This window comes from Dipodomys ordii, unplaced genomic scaffold (genome assembly GCF_000151885.1).
Source record: "Dipodomys ordii isolate 6190 unplaced genomic scaffold, Dord_2.0 Scaffold98, whole genome shotgun sequence".
Taxonomy (NCBI): domain Eukaryota; kingdom Metazoa; phylum Chordata; class Mammalia; order Rodentia; family Heteromyidae; genus Dipodomys; species Dipodomys ordii.
The window spans coordinates 4,363,729-4,382,577 of NW_012267314.1; the positions used below are offsets into that span (position 1 = coordinate 4,363,729).

An 18,849-nucleotide genomic window follows, 5' to 3' on the forward strand; every position below is an offset into this window, starting at 1 on the left:
AGGTGCTGAGAGTTCACACCTACAATCTTAGCTACTCAGGAAGCTGAGCTCTAAGGATGGCGGTTCGAAGCCAGCCTGGGCTGTCTATGACACTCTTAGCTCCAATTATACACCAAAAAGCCAAAAATGAAGTTGTGGCTCAAGCGGTAGAGTGCCAGCTTTGAACAAAAAAACTCAAGGACAGTGCCCAGACCCTGAATTCAAGCCCTGGTGCACACGCACACGCACGCACACACACACACACACACACACACACACACACACACACACGGCAAGAAAAATGTGGTAGAGTACCTGCCTAGCAATGCATCCTGTTCTATGTAGTCCCACTTGTCTTGCAATAACCTGGTCAGCTTGGTACCATAATTGCAATTTTAACAAATAAGCTCAGAGATATCGTGGCTGGCTCTAGGTCACACAGCGGTAAGAGACACAGCTGTGAATCAAACCTGCATTTTCTCAATCCAAAGGATAAGGCTCATTCCACTACGTAATGTACACCCCTTCCCATAGTATCAGTACTTAATGAGTTAGGAATTATTAATATTTGTAACAGTGATATGGACATAATCCAGCTAAAAAAACGACGCACTGCCAAGAACACACAGTTATGGCAGCAATAGAGCTATTGTAAGTGAGCTCAGGGATGACTTCATGATGAATCAATGCAGAAGGAGTAATACACAGGACATGCCAGACACCAGCCCCGCAGAGCCAGGGAGGAATTTCATCCCAGCTCAGTGAGCAGCCAGCCCGTCTTCAGCGCTCCCCAGGCTCGGCCTGCACAGACACACCCATGAGCCGAGACTTGGGGCCAAGTGCACAGGCGCCTCAGCGAATACAGGGAAAGCCCTTCCCCCGCGGCTGGGATGGTAACACATCATACAGCTGGCAGTTTTAACATCGCTCGGCCCAATAGACAGGGAGGAAGCACAAGGCCAGGACAACAGAGCCAAGGAAACACTTTTGGGGGGCCTCACTGAAGATCCCCCACCCTGCAGCTCCCTCCGCCATGCCCCTGTCCCCAAGTGGATGAAGTTGAGGGAGTAGCCTCTCCCTCTTCCTGCTGACCCAGCAGGGATGTATAGGTACCCATTCTTCCAACGGGCCTCTGCTCTTTGCTTAGCTTTTTCCACTCACGGGCTGACACTTGACCACTTGAGCCACAACCCCATTCTTGGCTTTTGGTGGTTAATTGGAGATAAAAGAGTCTCATTGACTTTTCCTGCTTCAGCTGGCTTCGAACCATGCCCCTCAGACCTCAGCCCCTTGTATAAATAGGATTACAGAAGTAAGCTACCAGTGCCCAAATTTCTTCTGACAAGTTTTAACTGCATGGATAACTTTCTTCTAAAAGTTTTAACCATTTTGCCTCCACCTCCCTCCTGCAATGTTGTTATAAAATCACAGACTAGTTTGGAGGGTAGGGATGGGAGGGGGGGAAGATGGGGGAGAAGGATCAAAGGTGTGACATTGACCAAGAAGATGACTTATGGAATGGTAACTCCTAAGTACAACTACATTATCCTCCTCCTCCTCCTCCTTCCCCCACCACTGGGGCCTGAAGAATGGGGTAGCAATGACGGTCTTCAGGTTTAAGTAATAAGGCCACCTTTGGGAATTGATTGGATGAAAAGAAAAATATTGTTTGTCCCTGAATTCTGCTCCCACATTTCATTACATTAATACATTTCAGTTTGGCAATAAATAAATAAATAAAAGTAGACCAGTTGCTAATACCTTTGACTCCGAAGGTGGGTCCTTGGGAAGGCTGCCTGAGGCAGGCAAAGGAGTTGACCCTGAGGTGGGCGGTGAGCGCCTGCACCAGGCCCACGGTCACTGTGCTCTTCCCTTCTCCCAGGGGTGTGGGTGTGATCCTGAAGAGGGACGAGGAAGTCAGTAACCATATTTGTAAGACAATCCACATTCAACCGCCCTGAGACACCAGGTCCAAATTGGAGGTGTAAACAAGAGGTAGTGAATCAACCCCTTGCACAGATGCACTTGGAGATTCAGGTTCTTGGCCACCCGCCCCTCCCCTCACCATTCACACCATGCTTAGGCTAAAGTCAAGAGAGAGACACAAGAAAGGAAAGAGAAAAGGGGCTAAAGAATAAAGTGATTGGGTAGTGACGTGAACGTCATTCATTCCAAGAGATCGCATGGAGCTGCCAATGAAGTGGTTCACACTTCTAAGTCGGTGTCTTTTGCTGGGGGAAGCTTGGCATTTCAGCACCATTTATTTGGGAAACGACCAGGCTCAAAGATCCTCAGGTGAATGAGGCAGTCAGACTCCCAGGAGTAGAAGAGATCCTACATTTCCCTTCCCACCCCTCTGCGTGTTCCCACGATGCGTCCCCACCACTGAAGTGTCTCAGTCATCTCCACACAGAGTTTACGCTTCGAAAGCACTCTTTTCTCTCTGAAGGCAACATCTGGATTCCCACTGCTTCCCAGGAGTCCTGTACTAAGTCCATCCCTTCTCACACAGCAGCCCTTTAAGTACAAGGACAGGAAGGCTAGTTGGGCGTCAGTGGCTCACGCCTGTAATTCTAGCTACTCAGGAGGCTGAGAATTAAGGATCATGGTTTGAAGTCAGAAAAGTCTCTATAAACTCTTCCCTTCAACTAACCAGCAAAAAGCCAGAAGTAGAAGTGTGGCTCAGTTGATAAGAGTATCAGGCTTGAGTGAAGCCAAGTGAAAATACAAGGCCTTGAGTTCAGGTCTTAATACTGGCGCATGCACGCGTGTATGCGTGTGTGCGGCCCATGTGCGGGTGGGCGGGCGGGCACGCACACACACACACACGCGCGCGCGCGCGCGCGCACACACACACACACACACTATAGATAAATATAAAGCAAGCAAGCAAGCAAGCAATGGGAAAAAATGGCCCAGGGACGGGGACTGAGAAAAATAAGGGACTGGAACAGAATGGCTGCATACATTTTCCTTGAAGGCACCACTGGAGTCCAAAGGGAATCTAAGCAACAGTGTAAAAGAACAGAACCCCAGAGACGGAAGCAGGTGGTGACAGAGGAGAGGAGAGATGAGGGCCATGGAAGTGAAGACATTTGCAGGCCAGCGGGGTCTGAAGCGGGCTAAGGCCATGAAGCATCAGTTGACTTAGGAACACGGAAGTCACTGGGGATGGATGGCTGTGGCAGTCAATTGGAAGTCCACATGGTGACTCAAACCTCAGGCTCTCCAGTCCCAAGGCTGATCAGTCGACCCTGCAGCATCTGTCCAACAACATAGATGGAGCGGGGCCAATGAGAAGGCTCAGAGTCACAGAGCATTTTGACTTTGAGTTAACTGTCTAGTTGTGCGTTTTCACACACACACACACACACACACACACACAGAGTAAATAAAAGCAGTTGCCAAGGCATGGCAACCTACATAGTACCACACACAGTACAGTAGATGAACCCCATCGGCATCTGCTGTTTGCAAAGCAGTCAGTGGGAAACTTTATCCATGTTATACGAACAATACCATTTTCTTTCCCAAGGATGTGCTAGCCGAGCTGGAGGAGACAGCCAACGGCAGACCCGCCCAGCCATGATCGCCTCAAAACAGCAGCCGGGATCCAGCTCTTAATTAGAAACACAGGGACTGTGCAACTTGCTGCCAATGAATACAACTCAGGGAAATCAGAAAAGTAGGATACATTTATTGGAAGCCACAAAAGGAAAGTTGCAATAAAAAAATTTATTTTACCCTCTTCCTGCATTAGATACCAAAACTGTTTAATTCTTTTCCCTTTGGACTTAGCTCAAACAAACAAGTTGATTTCAAAAAGAAGCATCATTGAATTCATTGTATTTCTTTTCCTAGTTCTACAACAATGTAGTGTATGGCGAGGTTGGTGTGATTTTGTATAACTTACACATTTGTGTATACCACCCCACGCCAACCCCACAGCATTTATTTATTAATTTTATTTTTATTCTTTTTTTGTCATTATGGAGACTTGATCTCAGACCTTGTGCTCTTGCTTGGCTTTTCTGCTCAAGGCTGGTAGTCTACCACTTAAAGCACAGCTCTATTTTTGTGGTTTTGCTGGTTAATTGGAGATAGTCTCACAGACTTTCCTGCCTAAGCTGGCTTTAAACTATGGTCCTTAGAGCTTAGTCCCTTGAATAGCTACGATTACAGGCATGAGCCACCAGTTCTTGGTACCCAAAGAATTTATTGTGTGATTTTTATGATTTTTCAGATAGATTATAATAAACTTACTAGGGAAAGAACAATATTCACTTCTTTTCCTCTGCTGCCTGTCGGAGGCACACTGGATGATCTAATGGTGCCTTTCCTTAGACAAATAGTATTTACTGTCAACTATGGTAAAGATTTGCCAAAGTGCTCTGTGACAATCTAGATACAATCTAAAGCCAAGAGACTGTTTACATAGAAGCAAGGGGTAAAGCGGGAAGGTTCTCTTAAGCCAGGAACCTGTTGGGCAGGATCAATGGCTTGGCCATGGCCTAACCATGAACTCTAAAACAAAATGTTCCATCAACCTGTGAATGTGTATCCTTTATCATGGCACTGGTATGATTTATGATGAAAGCCTTTTACTATCTAACCATAAACTCCATAGTCCATTTGGTTATATTTCTCCCTAAATCCCTTTGTTCTATTCTGCAAATAGTACAAATAAGAAAAACTCAACAGATATTTACTTAGGATTCAGAGGCAAAAAAAAAAAAAAAAAAGGAGAAATGACAACACGACCTTCATTCTTCTTCAATGTAAAATTGAGTGCATTCACCTACCACTTCTGGCTTACTTTTTTTGACTGCTCTGTCCAGGCAACTGAATTCTAGAATATTCTGCATGGGAATTCAGCGAGGAGCTGTGAGAGGCCAAGTACACATTCGAATGCCCTGCAGCTGCGCTCTGTGTCAAGTTCTCAAACAAAATTCCTTTTCATTAGTGTAACTGGGAAAATATGTAAAACTCAAGAGCCCCGAAGATTCTTTTGGCATCTTTCCTTGAACAATTCCCAATACTTTTCATTTTGTCAGGCAAAGCAAATAGTCATGTGTAGGTGGGAAAGCCAGGCGATGCGGAGATGATGGAAGACAGATGACCCACACTGCACAGAAACCCTGCGGTCACAAGAAGAGCTTTGCAAAACCAGTCTGTTTCGCATTTGGGGTTATTAATGATATAAGGTGTGTGGTTTTTTTTAATCTCGCTATTAATATATTTAAATCCCCTTTACACATTATTCAAATGTTCAATAACGAAAGTATTGTGATTTAGGTTTATTGAAAAACGTCTTGGGTATCAGCATTCTTCTAACGTAGAGGCGCAAGATTTATGTTACAGACACAAAATGGTAATGACTGGAAGGTGCGAGAAGGACCGATGTGTGGATGAAATCTTGGAAGAAAATATTCTGAAAATTAAACGCTTCTGAGTAACAGGGACTGTTTTCTCCCTTTTACTGGTCTATATGTTAAACATTCATAGTCATTTCAGAACAAGATTTTCTGAGAAATTCTCCATTTGATGGAGGGGTCATTATACTTTTTAAGAACTTGCAACAGTGCCTGTAAGAGTTGTTAATGTTGTTGGGTGCTGGTGGCTCTGTGTATAATCCTAGTTAGGCAGGAGGCTGAGATCTGAGGATTGCAGTTAAAAGCCAAGCTGGGCACACCAATCAGAGATATTCCTTTCTCTAATTAATCATCAAAGAATCAGAAGTAGAGCTATGGCTCAAGTGGGAGAGCATAGCTTTGAGCAAAAAGCTCAGGGACAGTGTCTAGGCCCTGAGTTCAAGCACCAAGCCTGGCACAAAAACAAACACACACACACACACACACAAAGGAGTCAATTATCCCTTTGTTTTTTACTAACCCAAAGTAAAAATATCAAGGTGATTCTTATAGACTTAAGTAAAATATTTCTCTATGCTTTAAACTAGTTATCCAGTTACTAAAGGATTTACCCGTTTAAAAAAATACGATTTATCTTATGGGGGAGGAGAGATGGCGAATTCCCCCATTACAGAATGCCTGGGGCGTATATATTGTCTAGAAATCTTCAAGCCACATCGATCTCAGAGTTGTATCCTCAGAGGGCAGCTTTGCATGCAGTTGCAAAGGAAGAACATTTAGTTTTTGTTTGCTCTATAGGTCTGTTAAGTATGGAACATGCATCACTAGTTCAGGACTATCTGTTGTTAAATCTGTACTTGCAATCCAGGTTCAATTTTCACTTCTACTGACGTGGCAGGCTGGCTTCAGCTCGGCTGCACAGATGCATGCTGGCATAGGACAGTGCAGAGGCTTTGCTATGCACAACTGACATCGGCCGAGGCCCCGTCTGCCATGGGAGCTAGCAGCATCTAGCATGTGGCTAGAAGCCACGCCTGGCTGGTGACTCCAGGTTTGGAACCAAATAAAAACAATTACCCTTGCTTTTGCTTTACAAGTGGCAATTCTGTGTTCCCAGTTCAAGGAAAGCCACGTCTAGATTGGTGTCGTTATCCTAAATGGTCAGGCACAAATTGAGTGAATCACCACCTCCTAAGAGAAACTGCTATGTGACTTTTCCTTCTTTTATACACACGTGCTTTCTGGAAATTTCTATAAATAATGTGATTTTTAACAACATAGTCCTTTCTCTTTACTAGTGATTGAACCCAAAGGCTCACCAAAGCTGGCAAGGGCTCTATCACTGAGCTACATCAGGTCTTGGTGAAATCCTCCCATCTTAAACAGAGGGAAACTTAGCAAATGCACCTACCAAGTTTATCTAAAGCAGGGAAACACAAAGCAAGAGTGTGCTTAGTCAATGCAAATAAACTGACATCATACTTCCAGAAAAGCAACACTGACTAAACACATGCTCCGAAGACCCACAGCTGACCTGCAGGGAGGGCCTACATCTCCCGTCAGCTGCTCAGTCGTGGGGTTGTCAGGGATGAGGTCCTAGGTGGTGAAAGAACGTGCAGTGAGCCCAGGAAGAGAGGAGGAAGCCACAGGCTTCTCAAGAGCTGTACCAAAATATTGGGAAAGAAACTGTATTGGATATGTGCAGACAGTTTTAGGTCATTATTCTCTAGACAATATAGCAAGAACCTGCTTAGCATTTGTACTGTGTTAGGCACTGTAAGCAGTCCAGAGTTGATTTAAGATATTCAGGAGAGGGGCTGGGAAGGTGGCTCAAGTGGTAGAGCATTAGCCTTGAGCTGAAGAGCTGAGGGACAGTGCCCAGGCCCAGAGTTCAGGCCCCACAACTGGACCCCCCCCCAAAAAAAAAAAAGATATACAGGAGAATGTATGTAGGTTGTATGCAAATAGTAGGCCATTTTGTTTTTCTCTTCATGCAAGTATTGGGACTTGAACTAAGAGCTGTGTACTCTCACTTGGCTTTTTTTGCTCAAGGCTGGAGCTCTCCCATTTAAGTCAAACTTCTACTTTGGCTTTTTGATGGTTAATTGGAGATGAGAGTCTCATGGCTTTTTCTGCCTGGGAGGGCTTTAAACTTTGATGCTCAGATCTTAAGATTCCCAAAAGCTAGGAATACAGGCATGAACCATCAATGCCTGGCAATATGCCAATTCATAGCAGGGCCATCCACAGATTTTAGTGTCTGCAGAGATCCTGAGCCAGCCCAGGGTAGGTAAGGGAGGAATTCACTTCTGGAGATACTTCCTAAGGCGATGATTAGACAAATGCACAAACATGCATGCCCATTGTGGTCCATGCTGTTCATCCTAGCCCTGTTCACAATGGCCTAAACCAACTAATTTTAGTGGGCACTAGGGCTTATCCCTGCCAGATTTTCAAGTCATTCTTCTGCCTTAATACTCTTGAAGAAAAAAAAAAATCACACTATACTCTCTAGCCTTGAATAATAAACACACTCTAGACTCTACAAAGAGGCCCACAGAGATGATCGTGCTGCCGAGTCTTGGGGAAGCAGACCATGCTTCCTCTGGGAAGCTGGGACAGGAGCTCTGGGGTTTTTATCATTTGATCATCCAAACAGTAATACTCCACACTCTCACACAGCATGGTACTGCACACAGTCCCAGAAGGAAGCCCCATAGCACAGGAGGAATGATCTTACTTCTGGAAGGTTCTTTCGATAGTAGAATTTGGGGCATTAGACATTCTTGTTTTATTTTCTTTTTTTGGGGGGGGGAGGGGGTCCAGTCGTGGGGCCTGAACTCTGGGCCTGGGCGCTGTCCCTCAGCTCTTCAGCTCAAGGCTAGCGCTCTACCACTTGAGCCACAGCGCCACTCTGGCTTTTTTCTTTTTGCTTATGTGGTGCTGAGGAATCAAACCCAGGGCCTCATGCATGCAAGGCAAGCACTCTACCACTGAGCCACCTTCCCAGACTCTCTTGCTTATTTTCTGAGATTTCTCTCTCTCTTTTTTTTTTTTTGGGGTGGGGGGTCAGTCGTGGGGCTTGAACTCTGGGCCTAGGTGCTGTCCCTCAGCTCTTTAGCTCAAGGCTAGCGCTCTACCACTTGAGCCACAGCACCACTTCCAGCTTTTTCTGCTTATGTAGTGCTGAGGTATCAAACCCACGGCCTCATGCATGCAGGGCAAGCACTCTACCACTGAGCCTCCTTCCCAGCCCTATTTTCTGACATTTCAAAAGTAACACTGGGCCAGTTACAGGTGGCTCACATTTGTAATCCCTAAGATTCTTATATACAGTATCACTACAAAAGCAGAAGTAGAGCTGAGGCTTGAACTCAGGGCCTTGAGAGCCTTTTGTTGAAGGCCAGTGCCCTACAACTTGGGCCATAGCTCCACTGCCAGCCTTCTGGTGATTAATTGGGTTAGGAGACTCATGGACTTTTGTGACCAGGTTGGCTTTAAACTGTGATCTTTATATCTCGACCTCCTGAGTAGCTAGGATTACAGGTATGGGCCATCAGAGCCTGCCTTTATTTTCTGTATTTTAAAATATTTTTACAGTGAGAGAAAATATATTTAAAAAAATAATCAGCAAACAGAAAGAACATTATGATGACTATTATTTTAAAACAAAGTTCATTATGAGTCAAGTCCAGTTAGAAGAAATGTCTCTGCCTCCCAAATACGTTTTGTGCTTTAAGCCTGGGTTTAGGCAAAGGTCAATGCAATGAAATGTCAGCACAAACAAGAATTTATTCGGCCCTTAGAGTTCCCTTGGGTCACGCTGAATAAATTGTTCAAATCCTTTGTTTCTTTTAAAGCATCTTTTCAGCTTGTGATTTGATTTCTTTCTTGAAAATGGGGAAAAAAGCAAATGCTCCTTCTGACAAATATTGTGAATTTGTCTTCCATAAAATATTTGACACAAATGAAAATAGCTCGGTATTACTGTTTTGTGTTTTTTTGTTTGGTATGTGCTGGTCCTGGGGCTTGAGCTTAGGGTCTGGGTGCTGTCCCTGAGTTTTTTCTTTTTGTGGCTGTTTAAGGCAAGGCTCTACTACTTGCGCCACAACTCTACTTCTGGTCTTTGCTGGTTAATTGGAGATAAGAATTTCATGGACTTTCCTAGTCAGGCTGGTTTTGAACCATGATCCTCAGATCTGAGCCTCCTGAGTAGCTGGGATTACAGGTGTGAGCCACCTGTACCTGGCCCAAGGTTACTTTTGAAATGTCAGAAAAGGGGAGAGAGACCATGAGGCTTTGCAATGTAAATATATAGAAAACAAAGAATAAGGGTGTTAATGAGAAAATAGAGGGGTCCTACGATTAGTGGAACATTTTGAAATATTACTTCTAGCCAGGTATGGTGGCTCACAGCTGCATTCCTAGTTACTCAGGAGGCTAAGATCTGAGGATCATGGTCAAAGCCAGCCTGGGAGGAAAATCGAAGAGATTCTATCGCCAACTAATTAGCAAAACAGCCAGAAGCAGAGATGGGGCTCAAGTGGTAGAGTACCAATCCTGAGTGGAAAAGCCAAGTGAGAATGCTAGGTCTTGAGTTCAAGCCCTAGTACTGGCACATACCAAACAAACAAACAAAAAAATATTATTTCTAAGTAAAATAGAAAACAACCACCAAACATCCCAAATCCTTGTTTAGTTCAAGGTAATATATTTCCAATTCTTATTTTCATTTGTACCATGAAAAAACAAATTAAAAAGCTCAAGGAGAACAGGGCTGATCACAACCTGACATGAGAAATCAAAAATAAAGTACTGATTAGCAATTTGTTTCAGTTTATACTTCATGGAGGAGCTTGCTCACTCCTGCAAAAAAGCTTTTACCTGTGCCAAATTAGGGGAAAATAAGTGAAATGGATGAATTTGAGAATTAGATGGAAGTGATGGGTAGAGGAAAGAAATTAGTATGGAAGGCGGCTTTGTGAACACGTCTCCTCGGTGGAGCAGATTTTAAACGTAGTCTTACCCAGCAACTAAGACATATTTTCCATCCGCTTGATCCTTCAGCCTTTCCAGCAGGGACAGTCGGACTTTGGCTTTGCTTTTCCCATAGATTTCAATTTCATCTGCAAGCAATCCTATCTCCTTGGCAAGGACATCCACGGCTTTTGGAGTCTGTCCTCTTGAAATCTCAATATCACTGGGGGAAAAGAAACACAAAGGGAGCAACTTCTCCTCAGCTTAGGTGGTCATTGCTAGCAGGGAAAACAATCTCATACCATGCCAATGATTAAATCAACCCAAGTGCTCTGTGGTCCCTTCTTCCAGACAGTCTAATTGCAACTGCAAACAATTCATATACGTGAGAAAGTTTCCAGGAGATGGGACTCTTAAAACCCGTACCACCATTCCAGAATTGTGTCCAGGCACATGGGTAACTCCTGTGTCTTGGTGAGAAGGCATTGTGTACAACTTGTGCAAGGATGAGTCCTAATAGAGCACCATGCTCCAGCTGGGCCTGGCGGCTGAGCTCCCGGCTGGCTTCCTCCAGGCAATCCCCAGGCTACCTAGCACAGGGTTTGTTCAATCGTACCTTCTAAATTATTACTTCATTTCACCTTCTCAATCATATAGCAAGATGTGTGTGTGTGTGTGTGTGTGTATGTATACGTGTAGATGTGTATTTCCTGTTCTTCTCTTCTTACCATAATTTAAATTGAAGAGCCTTCTCTTGGAAACTGTCCAGTTTTCTCCTCGTTCACTAATGAGTTACAGAACAGTGAGATAATTTTTTCTTTTTGAGACATAGGTCTAGGCAGCCTAGATTATTCAGATTTTTTTGGCTCTAGAAGTCAAATTTGGTTAATGGACCAAATAACCATCTTCAACCCCTGTCCCTTCCCCAAGCAGAATTTACTTTGAAAGACTGATACATAATTGAGTGGCATCTATCCTCATCTCTCAAGCTCTCTGTAAGTACAACTTATTGATTTACTTGTAAAAACTAAGGTCTTATAGATCACTAGAAAAAGTATGATATTTTGTGAATCCAATTGCACAACTACAAGATAACCTTACAAAGAATAACACTGTTCACTGGGATTTATGTGCTAATAAACACAGACCAAGACTAAGATGTTTAGTCTGCCATGGGAGTGAAAACGAGCTACAGGGGATGACTGAATTACAGTGGTCATTTGGCCACCCAAGGGAACATAGAGTAATTCTAAAAAGCAACTGATTATCCACTGAAAAATCTGGTAAATGACTGAAGGTCTTATCTGTTTAACACTTGGAGTTTCCCCGTGTTGCCAGATGGGATTATCTCCGATGTTCTGGCATGATGCACCTGGGTACAGAGACAGGGCCAATTCACTGGGATGGGGCAGATGGATGACTCATTACAAGACTGAAAGATGAATTTTTTTTTAAAGTCTGATATTAGTCTAACTGATCTCAGTATTCCAAAATTAGGCCCTGTGGTTGGCAACTGTACATTTATCCAAAGAGAATATGTAGCTTAGACCTCATTAAATACTATTCTGAAAAGAGTATCCACCTCGTTCACTACAGAGTACCCTATCAAACAGTTCTGAAGATTCCGAATGCAGTTCCTAGGGGACCCTACAGGGGTTGCTATTTGCTCTGGTGAGAAACATCCCTACAGTAGAAACCTACTGACCTTTCAACCCAAGGTGATCTATGTGCTGGGCATATAGATCTAGCCCCGATAAGCATAGTAGTATATTCTGTCAAATCTAAGGCTACCATCTTCTGGAACATGAGGAAGAAAACAAAACATAGCTACTTAATATAGGACTGGAACGAAATAATGTGTTTTTAGGATTGATAGAACACTGCAACCTTGTTCACCATGATTTACTTTTGGGAGGATTTTATGATAGAGCACATAGCGGGGCAACTGGATGACTGGAGAAAGTGATCTGCTACCAAATTCAAAGTCTCATGAGCTGTGTCCCCACCCAATGACAACCCGGAGAGCTAGGGCTTTAACGAGCTGCCATTGGTGGAAGCAGAGCACTGTGTTACCTTGGAACAGGGGACAGAGGCTGCAGTTTCAGGCAGTGGAGTCTCCATCTCCTGTGCTGTTGTTCTCGGAGCCACCGCCTGCCACAGCTCACCATGTTCTACAGAGAGGGCGAGAAGACAGATGGAACGGGAGTGAGCCACCAGGGTCTGCGCATGCACCGGGGAGCACTGTCACTGGGGACTGCCATCAGACAATCATCCAAGACAGGAGTAGCTATCATTTCATTCACATCTAATTAGGCTTGTGGGTTTCACTTGAAAAATAAGGAAAACATGATTGCACGCAAGATCAGCTCGGATGCCTAGCTTTGTTTGAAATACTACTTAAAATACTACCCTTTACTGGGAGCCAGTGGTTCATTTCTGTAATCCTGTTACTCAGGAGGATGAGATCTGAGGATCACAGTTCAAAGCCAGGCAGGGTAGAAAAGTCTATGAGACTTTTATTTACCATTAACCACCAAAAAGACAAAAAGTTAAAGTGTGGCTCAAGTGGCATGCACACACACACACGCACAAACACACACACACACACACACACACAGAGATATCAATAAATTTCATCATAGCTTGCCTATAGGAGGTGGGCTTAATTCTGTTCCCCTAGAATATGAACTTCAAACAAACAGGAAAGAGGACAGATCTGTGTGTGGGAGGTCCACATGATGAGGAACTAATGGACACCCTGCTTACAGCCAGAGAGGAACTAAATGTCATGAGCCAACAGCCAAGCCTTCAGGTGACTGAAGCGCCAGCTGACATCTTGCCACCATCTGCTTGAGGGGCGGAGCCAGAACCAGGCAGCTCCCCACCCCTCCCTCAGCCATGTTAACTATGAGATGGCAAATGCTCGTTGCTTTCAGTTGCCGTATTTGGGGGAGCTCACTATTTCACAGACCCTAATCTGGATCTCTACCCCATATATGTCGCAAGAAGCATAGTTTGTAGAAGTCTCCATTTCCTCATTTATCAGATGGGCTTCACACTAGGTGTGTAAAGAGTTTACCGCTGTTCCTGAGACACAGGAGAGGCCTGAAAGAACGTTAGCAGAGGTGAATCCTCACACCCTCTGTTCCTGACCTCTAAACGGTCAAATCTCAGTGTCAAACAAACCTGAATTCGCAGAGCTGCAGCAAGGAGCTGCACTTCACCTTCTGCGATGAGTCCACTGTGGTGAGCCCTGGAAGGACCCCCGCTGAGCTTCCCTGAGAGAAATAAGAGAGGAAAAGCAGAGCTGTCAGCATGGGGCCACTGGTAACCCACCGTGTGCCCCTTGTGAGAATCTAGCAACCTGAATCTCATTTTCACCCGAGGAAGACAAGGGACAGCTATAGGGCCACCTCTGACATGGCCCTGGGCTGGCTCTCAGTTGGGCCTGTTTTGTACTTTAGATCAGAGAAATGCATATCTAAGCTATTAACTTAGAGCTATTAACTTGCTTTCATAAACCACACGCCACTGTGAACCAGAGAAACATCTAGGCACATAAGTCTTCTCAACCAACTACAGCATCCTTTTTTTTTATGTGGTTAAAGGGGAAAAAAAAAGTGACTAGGCACCAGTATCTCAGGTCTATAATCCTAGCTACTCAGGAGGCTAAGATCTGAGGATTGTGATTTGAAGTCAGTTTGGGTAAAAAAGTCCCTAGGACTCTGATCTTCAATATATTACTCCAAAAAAGCCACAAGTGGAGCTATGACTGCTAGGCTTGGGCAAAAGTGCTCAGGGACAGCACCTAGGCTGTTAAGTTCAAGCACCAGGACTGGCGCGTGCGCGCATACACGCACACACACACAAAGGCATTAACTGGGCATGGTGGTGCACACCTGTAATCCCAATACTGGGGAGGCAGATGTAAGAGTATCGTAAGTTCAAGGCCAGCTGAGGTTATACAGTGAGATGGAGTGGCAGTGTTGAGATATAGACATTAGCAGTCCACCTCATGCCTCCTCTTACGTGTTATCCTGACTTTGGGCATGGTGATTAGTATGGGTCAAACCAACCTCACAGAATTTTGTGAGATGAAAGGTGACTGGGAATAGGAAGTGCTTGGTACATAGAGTGCCCCTTTAAATGATTATAGCAAAACTATGCTCGGAAGAAAGGACATAGACTTTGTTATCTATCAATCAATCTAAACTTGTGATTTCTGACCCAGTGGTGTGGGCTTCATCTTATAGAAGGCTCTACAATTTTTACCAGACAATACATGTGCTAGCCTTGAGCACAAAAGCTCAGGGATGGTGCCCAGGGATAGCACATGTATACATACACACACACACACACACACACACACACACACACACACACACAAACATACACATACAAATCCCTCTTGTACAAGTCATACGATCACTTTTCTATCCAAACTAAGAAATAACATTTTAAGACACTAACTTCAGAGAGTGTCTCCCTGTATAATGGACTTGTTTGCCAGTCTGTCACACTTCTGCGAGATGGTGGAACCTTCAAGAAAGTGACTCCCCATGGGAGGAGGGTAGGTCATTGGCTATGTGTCTATGAAGGGGCTGCTGGGCCTCCAATACCTTCCGCTCTTTCTCTCGGTTTTCTGGCCACCCCAAGGAGAGCGGGCTCCTTTGTTATGTGCTCCATGCTGACCTGTGCAGCTGTGGCCTAAAGCAAAAGCACTAAGTAACCAGAAACTGGAACCTCTGAAACCATAAGCCAACAGCAAGCAACTGTCCTTGTTTTTAAACTGACTTCTCAGGCAGTCTGTCTCTCTTCTCTGTCTGTCTGTCTGTCTCTCAGTACAGACAATGACCAACTGACATGCTTTTCAAAACTGTTAACTTCACTTTCCTCCACTTAAAAAAAATTTTTTTTTTACAAAGTAAATGCATATGCAAAAATGCTTGAGCTTACATCGTCCCTTGGAGGGAAGAAATGTTTCTAATAGCAACTGTTTTGGAATTAAGAAAACTATTTTCTTCTTTCCTTGGGCCATTCTACTCTTAAATTATCCATTCTGCTGACAGCCTTGTAAGAAAGCTCAGAAAACACTTAAGGAGTATGTGTTTCGTGATGCTCTCTTGTCAAATGCATTAAGGGTGTTAGGAAATCATATCCCTCTGGTATTGTTTAAAGATTAGCAACACTTCAGTCTTATAAATCATAGCTGGGCAAAAGGCAAGGGTTGGAGGATGAGAGAAATTTGTTTTGTTTTGTTTTAACCACAAGAGACTCAAGACTTAAAATCCTGTCCAACTACTATGGAAAAGAAATATGCTTTCCACATTCTTCTGTCTCTAAGTGATAGGGAAACAGGACAAAGCCATTCTCCACGAGCTGGTATTAGTTTATAAATGTAAGTTGCCAGAATAGAGACTCAGCTGCCTGGATGAGGGAGGAACAGCTCATGTCCAGTTCCGTAGTAAGTCACGCCTTCTACCACTTTGCCTACTTGTAGAACCCCAACCTCAAGCACAGGTGAGAACTGCAGTTCTGCGACCCGTGTGCTTGCTGAAATGTCTAAATCAGCTCCTAAATGATTTCAACAAGCAACCTGCAGGGAGGGGCTGGCAAGAACAGACAACAGAAACTCATGTAAGGTCTACAGTGCAGGGCACAAGGGGCTGGAAGGAAATACAGCCAAAGAGTGAAAAGGAGGCCATGGATGGACCAGAACTCAGGAGCAACACTGTATAGAAGAAAGAAGCACAGAGGAAACCAGCATGGAGGCCTCTAGAACTCCAGATGTCAATGGAACCTGAGACTAGGGGAAACCTTCTCTTCCTCACAGACTCTGCAGAAGCTCGAAGCACAGAGTCAACAGATACCAGAGCATGCAGCTAGAGTGGCAGGCCTGGTGACACCAGAGGATGTCCATTCATACAACTGGCCAAGTTCATGCCATAGTATCACACCTAGTATCCTGACTTCTACACACTTGCTACCTGCAAGTTAACTTTTGCCTGCTAAAAGCCATGTTATCTTTAACTATCACTCTCCCACAATACAGTGAAAATTGTAAAATTTATGTGATCACTTAATCTCAATAAAAAAATTAGTTTAAAAAGCCAAAAAACCAAAGAAACACCATGTCGTCAAGTTGAGAGCTGGTAGCTCACACCTGTAACCCTAGCTACTTGGGAGGCTGAGCTCTGTGGATTGTAATTTGACATCAGCCTCGGCAGGAAAGTCTGTGACACTCTTACCTCCAACTATCCGCCAGGAAACCCAAAGTGGAGCTGTGGCTCAAAGCAGTAGAGCACTACCTTTGAGCACAAAAGCTCGGGGGTAGTACCCATGTTCTGAGTTCAAACTCCACAATAGGCCAAAAAAAAAAAAAAAAAAGTTATCAGAGCAGGATATTGGCGGCTCAAGCTTATAATCCTAGCTACTCAGGTGGCTGAGATCTCAGGATCATGGTTCAAGGCCAGCCTCGGCAGGCAAGTCTGTGAGACTCATCTCTAATTAATCACCAAAAAAGCCCAAAGTGGAACTGTGGTTGAAGGGATAGAGTATTAGCCTTGAATGAGAAAGCTCAAGGGCAATACTTAGGCCTTGAGTTCATATACAAATTCATATACAAATATTGGTATATTTTAAATTTTCTAAGGACATGTAGGACCCAGTGTGGGACACACCTACAATCCTAGCTACTCAGGAGGCTGAGACCTAGAAGATTGAAGTCTAAAGCCATGAGACCCCCCATCTAATCAGCAAAAATGCTGGAGCTGAGTACTCATAGCTTATGCCTATAATCCCAGCTACTCAGGAGGCTGAGATCTGAGGAGTGTGGTTCAAAGCCAGCCCAGATAGGAAAATCCATGAGACTCCTATCTCCAATGAACTATTCAGGAAAAAGTAGTAAGTGGTGCTGTGGTTTAAGTGGTAGAGTGCTAGCCTTGAGCACAAAGAGTCAAGGATAGCGCCCAGGCCCTGAGTTCAAACTCCAGGACTGGTAACAAATAAATTAATAAAATAAAAAAGGAATTATCTATATAGCCAGAAACAGAACACTAACATTTCTGTTTCTAAAAACGTACACACAGAGCCAACACGTTAGGTGTAATTGTTTCATGAGCACAAGTTCTGGGACATAAGCCATGAGGACTGGGTATTCAACAGCTCACCGATGCACCATTAACCCTCCATAAATCCCCACGCCCTGTCCTGTCCTGTAACTCAGCAGTACAATGAACATGAGAACTGCATTGTGAAACCTCGCCTGCCCTCAGCCATGCTGTATCAAAATTTCTCCCTGGGCCTTTACTAAAACACGTCTGTTTTCAAATATTCCAAAAAGTCTACTCATTTGATCAAAGTGCCAAATGATGAAGAAAACAGGTGAAGGAAATGTTTTTTCTAATTTACTCATTGGTAATCAAAGTTGTTACAGTGAAAAGTAACGCTATCATGAACAACACTGGAAACCAGCTGACCATTTCACAAGCATGGTACTCTTCCCTCTCTTCTCCACAGCTGTCCTGACATCCCTGTGTTTATGAGCAGATGTGTTTATGTTCAAGGGAATATCTCTCCTATACCCAAAGTGTAATTCAGAGGCCATGCTTACTTGTTCATTTACATTCAATACTTACTGAATGCTTCATATGGTCAGTTACAACTTTAGAAAATGGATATTCAAACATTAAGAAGAAAACTATCTCACAAGGCTAGAGAATTCTTTATTTAATGCATTTATGTAGCTAGGAGTCCTTGAATTACGCCTATAACCCAAACTGCTTAGGAGGCTGAGATCTAAGGATCACAATCCAAAGCCAGCCCAAACAGTGAAGTCGACAAAACTCTATCTCCAAGTAACCAACAAAAAAGCTAAATGGGAAACATGTGAGGACCTGAGTTCAAGCCCTGGTATTGATACTAAAAAAATAAAAATTTTATTAGGCTTATTCTGGGCATAAGCAAGACAAGCATAGGGGTAATCCCAGAACTTGGGGTATAGAAGCAGAGGACCATGAGTTCAAGGCTGATTTCAGGCTATGAACAAGATCCTACTTAAAAAAAAAAAAAAAACAAATAAGCAATAAATAATAAAAATAATCTGTTGGTCTATTCTATCTCCAAGGAAACTGACCTATGGTTTTGAAACTTAAAGTTTTGGTTTTTTTTTAGGAATATCTTTCCCCAAAAGAAATCTTGGTCCTAAAAAGAAAAATATGAAAAATAAGTTTTATGAAATAAAATATATCGCCTCCAAACAGTAACAATTTTAAAGGATTTTTTAAGGGATTAAAAAAAATATCTTCAGCCAGGATTATGCCTCAAACTGTTCTAAATATAAACACAAATTTTAAAAATAAACAGCAGGTAAATATTACAGCAAAGATGCATCATTTTAAAAAAGAAAAAGTTCATAAATAACCTTCCTAATCTAACTAGGATCCTAAGCAGACCAACCCACCATTCATGATCTTGATGTTCTCTGTTGTCGTATGGGAAAAATAAAAGTTCTATGCCGAAT

General features: G+C 43.6%; 1 protein-coding gene across 1 annotated transcript in view; it reads right to left on the reverse strand.

Moving 5' to 3' along the window:
* The window catches only part of Mthfd1l (methylenetetrahydrofolate dehydrogenase (NADP+ dependent) 1-like), a 129,103-nt gene that overhangs the window by 81,394 nt on the left and 28,860 nt on the right, over nt 1-18,849 (reverse strand). The window contains exons 9-12 of the mRNA XM_013026931.1: nt 13,515-13,606; nt 12,402-12,499; nt 10,378-10,551; nt 1,741-1,877 (exon numbers count right to left, since the gene is read on the reverse strand). Coding sequence (XP_012882385.1) covers nt 1,741-1,877; nt 10,378-10,551; nt 12,402-12,499; nt 13,515-13,606 — 501 coding nt within the window. The remainder of the gene's footprint in view (nt 1-1,740; nt 1,878-10,377; nt 10,552-12,401; nt 12,500-13,514; nt 13,607-18,849) is intronic.